This window comes from Pogonomyrmex barbatus, unplaced genomic scaffold (assembly GCF_055798465.1).
Source record: "Pogonomyrmex barbatus isolate J1 unplaced genomic scaffold, ASM5579846v1 scaffold9, whole genome shotgun sequence".
Taxonomy (NCBI): Eukaryota; Metazoa; Arthropoda; class Insecta; order Hymenoptera; family Formicidae; genus Pogonomyrmex; species Pogonomyrmex barbatus.
In genome coordinates this window covers 7,584,510-7,598,206 of record NW_028297193.1, presented here as the reverse complement: position 1 = coordinate 7,598,206, position 13,697 = coordinate 7,584,510, and the positions used below count along the sequence as shown (strand labels likewise).

At 41.5% G+C, this 13,697-nt stretch overlaps 1 protein-coding gene across 1 annotated transcript; it reads left to right on the top strand.

The window, feature by feature from the left end:
• The first annotated feature begins 318 nt into the window (after positions 1-318).
• Positions 319-2,140, top strand: LOC148934595 (uncharacterized). The gene is given in 2 exon segments (XM_089084610.1): positions 319-957; positions 959-2,140. Coding segments are annotated over 2 exon segments (1,821 nt in total).
• The last annotated feature ends 11,557 nt before the right edge of the window (positions 2,141-13,697 follow it).

The window sequence follows — 13,697 nt, the reverse complement described above, 5'->3', positions numbered from 1 at the left end:
AAGAAATATTACGACAAGCGAACGGTGCAGAGAAACTTTTGTATAGGCGACCAAGTATATTTACTTAGCGAACCTAGGAAGAATAAACTGTCCGACCAGTATTCTGGCCCGCATGAAATTAGAGATCTTAGAGATTTTCAAAAATAATAATGTAAGAATTGCGTTGAAATCAGGAAAAACGCGCGTTGTACACGTAGATAAGTTAAAGCGACCGGGGAATCGGAGCCCCACCACAACTGACTCCCCACCAGATGGCACTTCGAGGAGTAAGGAGTGTGCTGCTGCAGTCAGTTACCGACGGACCCCAGACAAGTCAACATGTCGATAATCGTTACCATCGCCTGCATCTTCTTACCAGCAACAGTCCACTGCCTCACAGGATATGACTGCGGTGGAACGGGACTCAACATTACCACTCTCTCCCTCCTTGACGTAGGAGACTGCGACGTGGAAGATATTGAACCAGTCAAAACATCTGTCCATATACAACTACTCCAGACGGCCGAATACGAGACAATCTCTGCATACCAGTGCAAGGTTAAGATCGACCGAACAATATATTACTGCGGAATGCACTCACATGTCTCAATAGTAACCGAGGGTCGAAAACAATATGTGAAGGAAATCGGAGCATACAACTGCCAAAAGATACACGAAACCGGATCCTTGGCCATTGGCACCGCTTTCGTTGACCGGCTAATAAATAATGCCACTAACCATCGCAGCGTAACACTGGCAGGACAAGCTTTTACTGATGGTCGCTGCGCAGGCACACAATATACGGACGGCTACGGAACCTGGGAGAACGTCGTGGTGCAAGCAGCCGTTGAAATAACTCTGCGCACGTTCACGATGCCTTTTAAAAGATCGATAGGTAAAGTGAATCTGCCTTCGGGAACCCAGTGTCCATCAGCGCAAGGAGGCTGCAATGACTGGGACGGCACGGAGACATTTTGGAGTTAGTCTTCCCTACACAGACGGTTGCCATTTCAACAAGTATGATATTCTATACGAGGGTACAGCAACAAAATTATCACCCAAGAAATACGAGCAAGCACCCGAAGTATATACAGTGACCACCAAGGATACCACCTTCGCATTAGCCAAAACTACAGAGACAAATCTTTGCGGATACAAATTATACCACACGGAACATCCCAAGTTACTGATTTTTGAGACGCAGCCCGGAAGATCCTTCCAATCTAAAACTAAAACCTCTGTAGACAATCTAGATATCTTCTCATATGTTAACTCTAAGTTTGTATACGTAGAGAAACATATTAAAACACAACTAACACGATTATACAAGGATATAATGGAGCAAAAATGTGCCCTGGAGAAACAAATCCTGCAAAACGCCCTCTCACTATCCAGCATCGCTCCAGACGAAATGGCATTCAGAATCATGAAAACACCGGGTTATACTGCAGTCACCGCCGGTGAGGTTATCCACATAATAAAGTGCATACCGGTGGAATGTAAATTACGACGCACCGACAATTGTTATAACGAACTCCCAGTGACTTATCGAAATCACTCATTATACCTGCAACCAAGATCGCGCATCCTCTCAAAGACGGGCACACCCAAAGACTGCAACGAGTTGCTACCCAATCTCTATAAGATTGATACCACCTGGTACAGATTGACAGGTAGTATAACGGAATCGCTACCCCCACCAACCATACAACCACTCACCAAACCTTCGTGGAAGTATGTGAGCCCTGATGCATTGGCCACCAGCGGGATCTACACATCTGAAGACTTGGATCGACTCAGAGACCATATTATGTTTTCTGTAGAGAAACCTTCAATGCTTAATACAATTGCGCGTGGCGCAATGGGCCGAGAAATACCCAAGGGAACTATAGCAATGCTCAACCTCTTGGACGAAGCCTCATTAGACCATATCGCAGAAAACGCAGGTAGAAAACTCTGGGATGGTTTTATCACATTTGGATCGGCGAGTGCTGGTGTCTTGGCACTATTCATAATCGGCAGAACTATTAAACTGTTAGTGGACACGATAATCCATGGCTATGCTCTACACTCGATCTATGGCTGGAGTATCCATTTAATCGGAGCTATCTGGTCGTCAGTAACACCTCCTGCTATTCCTGGGAAAATCCAGCAAAACTAAGATAACGAACGAAGAAGAAGGACGGCAAGAAGAAGCATCAGCGCCATCCCCTCAAGAAAACGATAGTGAAGTGAAAACAGTGCCGGAACAATCGTACGCGGAGTTGCGAAAATATCTCCATGAAAACGAACGAATGTAAGAAACACTAAATTAAGCGTTGTTATAAAATAATGTAAAAAAAAAAAAAAAAAAATTGTATCTCCTAAAACCTTTAGGTAATATCTTAGCTGATATTTGATGATTTATTATATCTTTTATATCTTTATATCTTTTGTACTTAGGATTACGATGAGAAATGTCGGTCGGAGTGCCTCCATTTCTATTATAAGGGGGGGGGGGTGTCACGTCTGTCGCGTCAGAATAAACGAATAAATTAATAATTTTATGCCCTATGGTAAAAATGTTACTCCTTTCAAATTTATAGAGATAATTTTTGTATAGCACGGAACAAGGAATAGACGTGATACGTCCCTAGGCCACCGCGAGCCCCACCAGGGCAACTCTCTGGCCTCCCACGCGAGCGCCGCACTCCCACCGCCAGCGCTTCCCACATTGGGCGCGCACCCCACCATAGCGTCGCCGCAGTTTCGAGCCGCCGAATCGAAGCACATCAGTGCACGGCCGACTGCGTTCAGTTCATCCCGCGAATACGACTGGAGAGGACCTCCAGTCCGTGAACTCCCTCTTCCAATTCAATTTCTAGTGTTAAGAGAAATCAATTCCAATTCTAGTAGTAGGAAATAACTTCAAACTAATTCCAATTCTAGTGCTAAGAGAATAATTTCGAATCAATTCCAATTCTAAGTGTTAACTCAAATCAATTCCAATTCTAGTGTTAAGAAATAAATTCGAATCAATTCAATTTTATTAACATCATTCAATTTAAACTTAACTGTAAAAGCGTTTACAATTTAATCAATCTCTGTATTAATCTTGTATCTGAATATTCTACAATATATATATATATATAAGTGAAAAGTGATCAGTGTTAAATAATTAATAAATCCAAACCCTTCCACCCCTCCTAGCGAAACGTACAATCGACAGAGTTCGCGAGGTAGAGTGACCACGCGAAATTCAATCAAACGCAAGCGTCCAGGGAGGCCGTGCTTGGTCTCTTGGTTAGCAGGTTGTGCGTCCACCCGCACTACCCCCAAGAGAGGTATCGCTTCTCACGCACTTTTAAACCGTCAAATTACGAAATATCTGATAACCTGTCCCGCCTCTTGGCTAGCAAGTTGTGCGTCCACCCGCACTACTCTCCACAGAGGGTTACAGATTGTCATCGCGTTAGAAAGTTCAATTTAATACTCGTAACTTGTAAGGGAAGTAGTATTTTCCCTTCATGGTCACTCCCGATGCCTAAGAATCGTAAAAACCGTGCCGGACGTCAGCGTGCAATTCGCCGCGCCTTATACGAAATTAAATCCGCGCTCACCGGTGATTTGAGTGAACTGCTCGGGTGTGAAGAAACCTACCAGCCGGAATACGAAGCGTATTTCGAGAACAGCCTGTGGGCTCCAAGTCCTCCGAATCCAGCAACGCCGCATCCTAGTGTGCATCCCGAGACCCGCCAGGCCGACAACGAGAATCGGAAGCCCGAATCCAGGAACCGGGCCAACGAAAGGTAAGTGAATTTTCATTTCTTGTTCGTGAAACGCGTTATGTGCAGAGGACGATCGGAAAGCTCGCGTCAGGAAAGAACACATCCAGCCGCCGTCTTTAACGACCAAATAAGTATCTCTCGGTGTGTAGTCGAATTCGGTTATGGTCTTGTCGGTATAGCTACCGATACAAATTCCGCCAGTCTTATATGCCTAGAGTGTAAATCCCAGTATAATTTCGATCAACAATTCACCGCTATCTTAAGACATTATATTAACGTTGGGACTACTCGAGAAGAAAGGCTTTGCAATTCTTGCGGCACTGGATTGGCTATTTGGCGCGAGGTAACCGACTGCGATCCCTGCTCCGAGGCATTCGTGGCATTTCTGGAATATTTACTTCTTTTTACGATTTACCGAATCCTACCGTCATTGACGTAGACGCAGAGATAGGACCGCATGATATCGTCTTTTCCAGGAGACTATCGACTTTTCTATACGGATTATACAACCGCAATTTATATCAGTAATCCGGTCGTTATTTTGCAAAAAAACCAACACGCAGCCCAGTGCGAGCAGACTCGCTCCACGCGTAGCACGTCTCGCCTGCGACGTAACACTTTTAATTTTTCTTCGGCTATCGCGCCTAGCATCACGGCTGTTAAATTTGTATAATTCCTGGAACGTACTATTGTTTGTATTTCGTCACGTAATCCTAGTTGAAAATTTTCTAGGGCTAATTCCTGAATCGTATCTAGAATTGCCTTTCGTTGCTCAGCGGTGTGCTCGCGCCTTTCTACCATAGATTGATAGAGTTCCATTGCTAATTTGTCAATGAGTCCGTATTCTTACGCGCTTTCTCCGGTTTTTGGCAGGTTATGTTAAACTCTCGCTGAATGTGCGTGGTGCTACGTTTTGCCAAATAACACATCTCGATCTCTCGCTTCAATTGCGCGAACGTGCATATGTCCCTCGTTTGGAAATCGTGCATGGCTTTCTCCGTTAGCTTCGTGCACAGGAATGCTTTTAATAATGATTTTTCGTCGGCAGGATTTATTTCGCTTATTGCGTAAGTGCTCGCGTTTAAAAATTTTTGGACTTGGTTCCGCGACGATCCATCCATCTCCGGGATCATATTGCGTGCTTCTTTTAGTTTCATAAACGTTCGCAAGGTCTCGCGAATTTCGGATGTCGTCTATTGTACGCCCGTATGTCATTTCTATCAGTTCATCATTTTCTGCACTCCGATCGTAATTAACGATTTCTAGTTGGCTTATGTGGCCTTGTAGTGCTCGCATGCCTTCTAGTAACTCGGCCAACATTGTGTGACGTTAGGAGAGCCACCGACTATTTTTTTCCCTTCTTTCCGCGCAGCAGCGCCCTAACAACAAATCGCCATATCTATCCGCGAATAATAAAAAACTCTCCTGCCGTCACCGCGCGTTACGACGCGCCTTGCCGCTACACTATGTACTATATACTATACTAGATATAAGTCATTAAATAAATAAACTCTTAGTTTAGTTATACTCATCAGATTATTAATCATAACGTACTAAATAAGCTTTTCGTTATTACTATTTCAGATAAACCTGTGTCGAACATTAATTGAACAATTCTAATTACACGATTATTATTATTACTATTGCTAAGTAGACTATTATTAATTATAACAATTACCATTACTATTATGACGGGGGATAAAACTTCTTATTTAATCATTGCGGCTACTGTATTAGATTATAAATTACACCATACGGAAACCACCTATACCTATACCATTATAGCGTAGCACCTAATCATAGTTATAACATATACTATACTAGCGATATCTTATTCTATCCTACCAACACCCCCGTAGCACCATCTATATTACTAACACTCAAAATTACCAACACCCTACGACGCCACCTACAATTACCCACATTTCGCGGCACTAGCATATCACATTATCATTCCTCTGTAATACCTTCTTGCTATGTTACCATCTCACTGTATTACCATCTCTCTAAATTACCACGGCACCATGTTACCGACTCGCTACAACACCATCTACATGAACACACCGCGATGCCATCTGCATCAACACCATATCGCAACGCCATCTACACCGACCTGAGACATTACTGAGACATTGTAACGTTATACACCACGCCAACGCCACCCACGCTAGCGCTGCAGCAAGTAGCCATATTCACTTGCGCCCGTACCGTTGAACAGTAAGCATCTGCCTCGTGCAAGTTACTATTCCAATTCTAATTCGTAATTAAAATCTTCCCATTTCTCGAAATTCAACTTCTAGTTAAGTTAGCCTTAAAGTATTCAGTATCTTTGCGTATCTGTGAATTATTCTCGCGAGTGTAATCTTGGAATATATTAATATTAAAATATAAATCATTACGTGTTCATTTTCTTTATTCCGTATCATCATCGTACCGTCCGTATCATGATTGAAAGCGTCCGCGAGGTCGCGATAGATCAATTTCCACGTATTCGTTTATTGGCAATCATATAAGAGAAAACCGAAGGTCTCCCGATAGCAAGTGTTGTGCGTTCATCCGCACTCACCCCGACGGAAACTCGGAACTTCTTGTTCGCGATAGAATCATAGATTCCCACGCGAAGCCGAAACGCAACGCGAATTGGCTCGCCGCAGAACGCTCAATTCTTTAATTTCACTCCTCCGTACAATATTAAAATTATCCGGAAGTCTCACTCGAATGCCGAAAGACAGGAAAAATCGCGCAGGTCGAAGTATCGCAATCCGGTATCTCGAATACGACCTCCAAGTGGCATCCATTTATAATCATAACGAGGTGATCGGCGAGGAAGTTGAATTCGATGGCGAATATGAACTCCTGATGAACGACCGTCTCTGAAGTGCACGACCATCTCTGCCCCCGTCCAACAACCTCATCAAGGAAATCCAATACAAACCCCGAATCTCCTTAGAAGAGTATTTGTGGAGAACATCTTAAGACACGGTAGTCTTTGTTTTATTAAATAAAATATAAAATTATACGCACGTGTATAGCCCACAGTAACTTTTCGCGCGATTAAAACATTTCAACGCGATGCAACGTGTCTATACAAGTTCAATATATATATATATAAATAAAAAGAGGGAAAGTAGCCTAAGGAATCGGAAGGGTTTTATGATCGACCTTTTTTTGTCGATACCGCCGATTTCTCTTTTGGAAAACCCGTTTCTCGTCGAAAATAGTGCTCACGGAGCAAGTAATATTTTACCGATAATATTCGTTCGGGCTTAGTAAAAACTTCTCCTACGTAATCGAACCTCGCCATGCACCGTGCGTATCAATTCCAACATGATCGTGATGTGCAAAAGCTCGTCTGACCCGCCGCGAGCTCGAATATCTCCGGCCGCCGTGTTTGCAGCCCGCGCCAGACTCGTTGCGTAACAAGTTTCGTTTATCAAAGAGTCGGAAATACAGAGAATTTCGCCAACGGCGCTAAAGTCCTGTGTTATCGCTGCAAGGAATTAGTGCCCGCAGATCTAGTGAAGTTCGAGCTAGTATTGTTTCATTACCTATCCGTAGGACAAACAGAAACATATGATTATTGCGAGTGTTGCTATAAGTCTCAATCTATCGCGCGGAATACAGAAGGCTGCCCCGAATGCCTGGAAGCGTTCGGCGAATTTTTGATATACTTGGATTACAACGACGTGTTATTTGAGCACGTGTGCGACCGCGTGTATATAGACAGATCGCGTCCTGCCGATGACGTCATCTTTTTGCACCGGCTATCTTATTCTTGTTCTCGATGCACGCGCGAAGCACAGAGTAAAAGGGTGCTGAAACATATGCTCCGTGATATCATAGTCTCGTATCTTCTCCTTCCCCTCCCCCATAGAAGCGATAGTTTGCCGCTCGACTGCCGTTTTGTGGACATTATCTGACACCGTCTCCCTTCGACTCGTCCGGTACAGTGCAACGGTCGCTCCGCAATCCGTTACAGCCCCGACGTAACAATTGCATCTCGCGCGTTGTGCGAAGCTTCTGCCGGATCGGGTTTCCAGAGTGCCTGGCTTAAAGTGGTTCTCATTCTTTTTATTTCGTCTTCTAATTCTCTGTTTATTACCTGTTATTCTTCCGCGATCGGTTTTAACGGTGTACCCGAGGGCTAATTTGCCATTTCTGCAGGATTTATGTTTTGAGGCGGTAAAATTTGGTTGGATCGAACACGCTATTATCGTAAGATGTCAACGAAAATTTTTCGCGACTAGGGTTACTTGCGTTCGTGCCGTTACTATTGTCAGATCTCGCGTCTGTTGGTCGTAGTAGAACGTCGTCGCGTTCTCATTATTCGATAGTAGGCTATTGTCTATGTCGCTGAGCGAAAACACGCGTTCAATTACAATGTTCGGATGTAATTCCGGTTGACTCGCCAGACTATCGTCGGAATAATAATTAAATCGCGGCGTATGTTATCGCGCGGATCGCATGAATTTTCCGTCTGCTCGAGGTTCGGGGGGGCTTGGACTGAGCGCTCGGCTGGCTGACTCGCTGTGTAGCCACGACGTGTTTCTTTGGGCGGGAGTTTGATTAACTCCCTCGTTCGACATTTACCTAGTTACTTCTCTCGATATCTAATATACGCTCGCCTTAATTTTCTATAACTTACGATCGCAATTCGCATGTTTGTGACGTAGCACTAGCTGTTGCGGTAGGTCGCTGCTTCTCTGATGTCACTGATATCGGCGTTGTCGCTCTGGCTCTCTCTCACCGCAGTGACGTCAAACTCCCTTTTCGATTTTCTCCTTGAATTTTGGTCGTTTACCTTTTCCAGATGACTGAGTGCTGCTGCTGCGAAATGATCCCACCGCTATCACCAGTTTATGTTGTGCGGGTCGTTTCGAGAGATCGGCCAGGGAGTTGGTATTACGGAAGCACATACGTTTGTTCACTTGTCAATAAACTTTATTAAAAATGATACAGGTTGTCTTTATTAATTCGGACAGCCGTGATGGCAAGATCAAATCTCAATCAGTCCCGCTCCTAGTACCAGTCTCCCGTTTTTATCCTATTCCAGGCGGCCAGTCCTTGCAGCGTAATCGAAATGTTCGTCAACGTTCGCGATATATTTCTGCGTCGCGTGGCGACTTTCCGCGCAACCCAGTTAACAATTACTTCATGTGGAGCGGTTACAAAATAAGTGCACGATTAGCAATGCAGTTTAGCAATCACTATCGTTTGACAAAATAATAATAGTCGGATAAAGTATCGCTTGTCACAATCCGCTTCATCAGCGGTGGGCGCGGTTGCATTCTTGGCGCTCGCGACAATTTGCGCGAATGTCGGGAAAGTGATTACTGGAAATCGGAAGATCGTGTAGATGTCTGTTTTATCGTAGTATGCATTTATAGTCACATATTTCTGGATAATGCCAATTTTCTATACTAATTTTAAATGGAAAGTGTCCTTCCGTTAGCTGTGTCACGACTTTTTGTAATTCCCTTATGATATTCTCGAGCGGTAATAGGTGGGTTTGCATTCTGTCTTTCGCTAGAAATAAATAGTCGTGTTCTCGACATTAGGGCCGTCATTATTGCCTTCAGTATTATATTCAGTATTATAGTCAATTTTCATCCATATCCTCTCGCTGCGTGTATTTTGCTAATTGCAATTCCATTCGCGTTGTTACATTTTTTAGCCGATCTTCATTATAACTTATGGTTTTTTTTAATTCATCTATGTGGCCTATCGTGGCGTTGATAATTTTCATCTAGTTTTTTGCAGCATGTTGTAAGATTTGTTGGTTGTTTCGCAATAATTACATTTGCTCGTCTATGTGTAGCGCGTCGTCGGCATCCATCGTACCAAATAATGTTTTGCTAATCGTACCAATCGCATTTAATAATCCTTTTTTGTTGTCAGAGGTTTTATATACATTAAGCATGCTAATAGTGTCGTTAGTTTCTCGTTGTCCCTATGCAGTATTTGCAGAATATTTTGGCAAGTAAATTTGACTGATCCAATAATACTTTTGCATCGCTGGTCCATCTATTCTAAGTTTTGTAATTGCTGTCTTGTAATCTTGTAATTGCTGTGCTCGTATTCCTAGAGCGGTAATATTTAATTTGATAACTAACTTCCGTGTAGTTTGTACCTGATTCATAAATTCGATTTCTTCGAAATATATCCCGATGATGGAAAAAACTTTTTATTTCAAATGGCGTTTTTTTCTTGGATTTCTTCAGTGCCTATGATGGCCCATAAAATTATTCTGGAATTATAAGCTTCTTAAAAATTTTTACTGTCGTAGCAGGGACTGACGCGTATATTCTTTTTATTCCTTAAGATATGGTTACTCTTATTTCGTTCTTCATTATATCTTTTCTTAGACTCTAGTGTCTATCTTTTGACTTCGGGATATCCCTTTCAAGATAGCATCTGCTTACCTGCCCTTTTTATTACATTAATGTTAGTTGCTTCCCGTGGGTTGTTGCTAACGGATGCTCTTAGCGATGTCTCTTCGCAAGTTTCTTTTTTTGTAGTTCGCCCGTGCGTGATGCTCGCGAGATAGGTAATGAGGAAGTAGATGATTTTTGGAGACAGATATTTTCAGTGCCGATACGATTTCCTAGTTTCGGATAGTGCTCAGAGTGCTAATGTTTTTCAGGATTCTAAGGAAGTGGGTATTTAGTGCGAATATTTCGCTTTGTGTCACGGGAGTCTCTTTAATGAAAATGTGATGAATATTTGGCGCGTTACGACATTGAACGCGATATCCTGATATCACCGAGTTTTTTGCCCACGGGCATTGATGAAGATTCTAATACAACTGAGAGTGTTTTTGGTGGTGAAATGGATAATGATGCTCATCAGTCCGCGTGGTTATCGGAGTCTTCCTATTTTGCTATTTCTTCCGGGCCTATTGATAGTAACTTTCCGGAGAATGCTATGTTTCTCAATGAAGATTTGTTGTTTGATTTTCTGGAGGAAGAGGAATTTGAAAATTTATCCTCTCTTTTTTAATTAATTTGGGATTAATCCTTCAGTTACTTTAGTTTTTAGTTTTCTGTTTGTTTCGTAGTGTTTAGTGCAAGCTAGTTTTTTATTTTTTTAGTGTGTAGTGTGTAGTGCGCAAGTTTATTTTATTTTTTTGAATATTCTCTGCGTGTTATTTTGGGATTCTATATTGGTGAGTCTTCGTATTTCCATTTTTATTTATTAGTTTTAGTTTTCCGTGAATACTTTCATTCGGTTTGCATGCACGGTTATCGTACGGCGGCCCATTTTTATTTTGTAATTTACTTCGGACAGTTTATCGTAATTATATATGTATAATTATTATCATAATTATGTATGATCCGATTGCGCTTTTAATTTTTTTGAACGTCTTCATCTAACTGTTTCGTCGTACAGTAAAACCTGTTCACCTATTTGAAATGTTTTCATCCTTGCGTTTCGGTCATAGTACTGTTCGATTTTATCTTTTCTTATTTTACACACTCTCTCGCTACTTGGTTCGTTGCACGGATCTTCTCTCATAATTCTTATACGTAATCGTAAAAATAAGTTATCTTCGACGGTTTAGTCAGGCTTAGTCAGGCTCGGTAGTTCCGCCCGGTATCCGTAAATTAATTCGAATGATTTGAATCCCATCGCAGTGTGTGGCGTTGTATTATACACAAACATTGCGTAGGGTAGCTATTCGTCCCATGTTTGTTTTTCATTTATGTAATGTCGAAGATATTCTGCCAAAGTTCTGTGTGAACGTTCTAATGCTCCATTATTTTTGGGATGATAGACTGGGATGATAGACTATGGTTTGAATCTTTTCGATTTTCAACAGTTTGCATGTATTTTTAAATATTTCACTCATGAAATTCGTGCCTTGATCAGTTAAAATCTTTTCAGGAATCCCGTGTTCGATAATTATTTTGGTGATAAAGGCTTTTGCCACCATGTTTGCTTCTTGATTCTCTATTGGAATCGCTTTACTAAATTTTATTAAATTATCTTAAAAAGTTAAGATATATTTATTTCCGACATTCGTAATGGGTAGTGGTCCTACTATATCGAGCGCACATTTTTCAAATAGTTTTTTCGGTGTGTCGGTAGTGATCATCGGCAGTTTGATTTTTTGTTTAATTTATTTTTCTGACAGAGTTCGCACTTATTAATGTAATTCTCTACGTCGCGCGTTATATCGCGTTAATTATGTAATAGTTTTAATTTGGTTCAGAGTTCATGCCTCCCTGTCGGGGGGCATGAACTCTGATATTCGTTAAGTATTTGCTTTTCTTCTGCAGTGTATTCTCGTTTTGTCTCTTTCTCTTTTTCTTCGTCATCGTTTCTCTCTTCGTCATGTGCAACGGTGTTTAACTGTGAATCAAGAGTAATCGGATTTCTACTTAACGCATCCGCGTTTGTATTTTCCTTTACCTGCCTTGTGAATAATTTCATAATCACTCTTTTAACTTGAATCTTCATCGTATCAATCTAGATCCAGGGTCTGTAACGCTGAATAGCCAACCTAATGGTCGATGATCGGTGATTATTTTAAATTTCCATATAAATACGGTATTTAACTCCCCATATCATTGCTAGAAGCTCTTTCTCAGTCGTATTATAATTTCGTTCTGCTTTATTCAATACTCTGCTGGCATAGGCTATTGGACGATCTTGACCTATTTGTCCTTGTGATAATATTGTTCCAATGGCATAATCGAACGCGTCGGTGGTTACTAAAAATTCCCTTAGTAAAAATTTCCTTAGTAAAATCTGGGTAATTTAATATTGGTGTCGTAATTAATTTTTCTTTTATAGTCTGGAAAGTGTATTGTTGCTCAATACTCCAATTAAATTTTTCCTCTTTTTTTATTAATTTTGTTAGAGGTTTGGCAATTTTCGAAAAATCTTGAATGAATTTTCAGTAGTGTTCGGCCAGTCCTAAAAATGACTGTATATCTATCACCTTTTTTAGTGTCCGACATTTTTCTACCGCTTGCAATTTATGGAGATCAAGTGGTATTCCATTTTCCGTAATAATATGTCCTAGATAAGTAACTTCTTTTCTGAGAAATTCGCAATTATCCGATTGCAACTTAAGATTATGGTCTCTTAGTCGTTGCATTACTTCAGTTAGTCGTTTATTGTGTTCGTTCAATGTCGCACCGTATATTACTATATTGTCGAGATAAACTGGACATCTGAATCCTTGAATTCTGGTTAACATCGAGTTCATCAGCTGTTGAAATGTTGCGGACGCATTTTTAAATCCGAACGACATTCTATTAAATTCATAGTGTCCGTACGATGTAGAAAAAGTTTTACTTTTATGTTCTTCCTTCATAAGAATTTGATGATATCCGGATGCGAGGTCTAATGTTGAAAAATATTTTGCAAAAATATTTTCTTAGCTGATCTAGGATGTCTGTTATATTAGGTAGTGGAAAAGAATCTCTGATTGTTAGATAGTTTAATTTTCGAAAATCTACTACGATGCGTAGTTTTTGTTTCCCAGATGCATCCACTTTTTTGGGTACTATTAGCAATGGCGCATTCCATTGACTCGTACTGTGACGTATTATTCCATCATCTAATATCTTTTCAATCTGCCGAGTTACTTCTGCTTTATGTTTCTCCGACAATCTATAGGATCGCACTACAGTCGCACTATCGCTACGTGTATTCATTTTATAATTGTTGTGCGGGTCGTTTCGAAGGATCGGTCCAGGAGTCGGCGGGGAGGAAGCACTCACCACTTTAGTTTAATTGCAATAAATTTTATTAACACTCAATACAGTTTGTCCTTTTTTATTCGGACCGCGACAGACGTGACGGCACGCGGATCTCGACGAGTCCTCTCCTCATATCGGTCTCCCGTTTTTATTCTGTTCCGGGCGGCCGGTCCTTGTCGTGTCATCAACATGTTCGTCAGCGTTCGCGGTATATTTCTGGGTCGCGCGGCGGTTTTCCGCG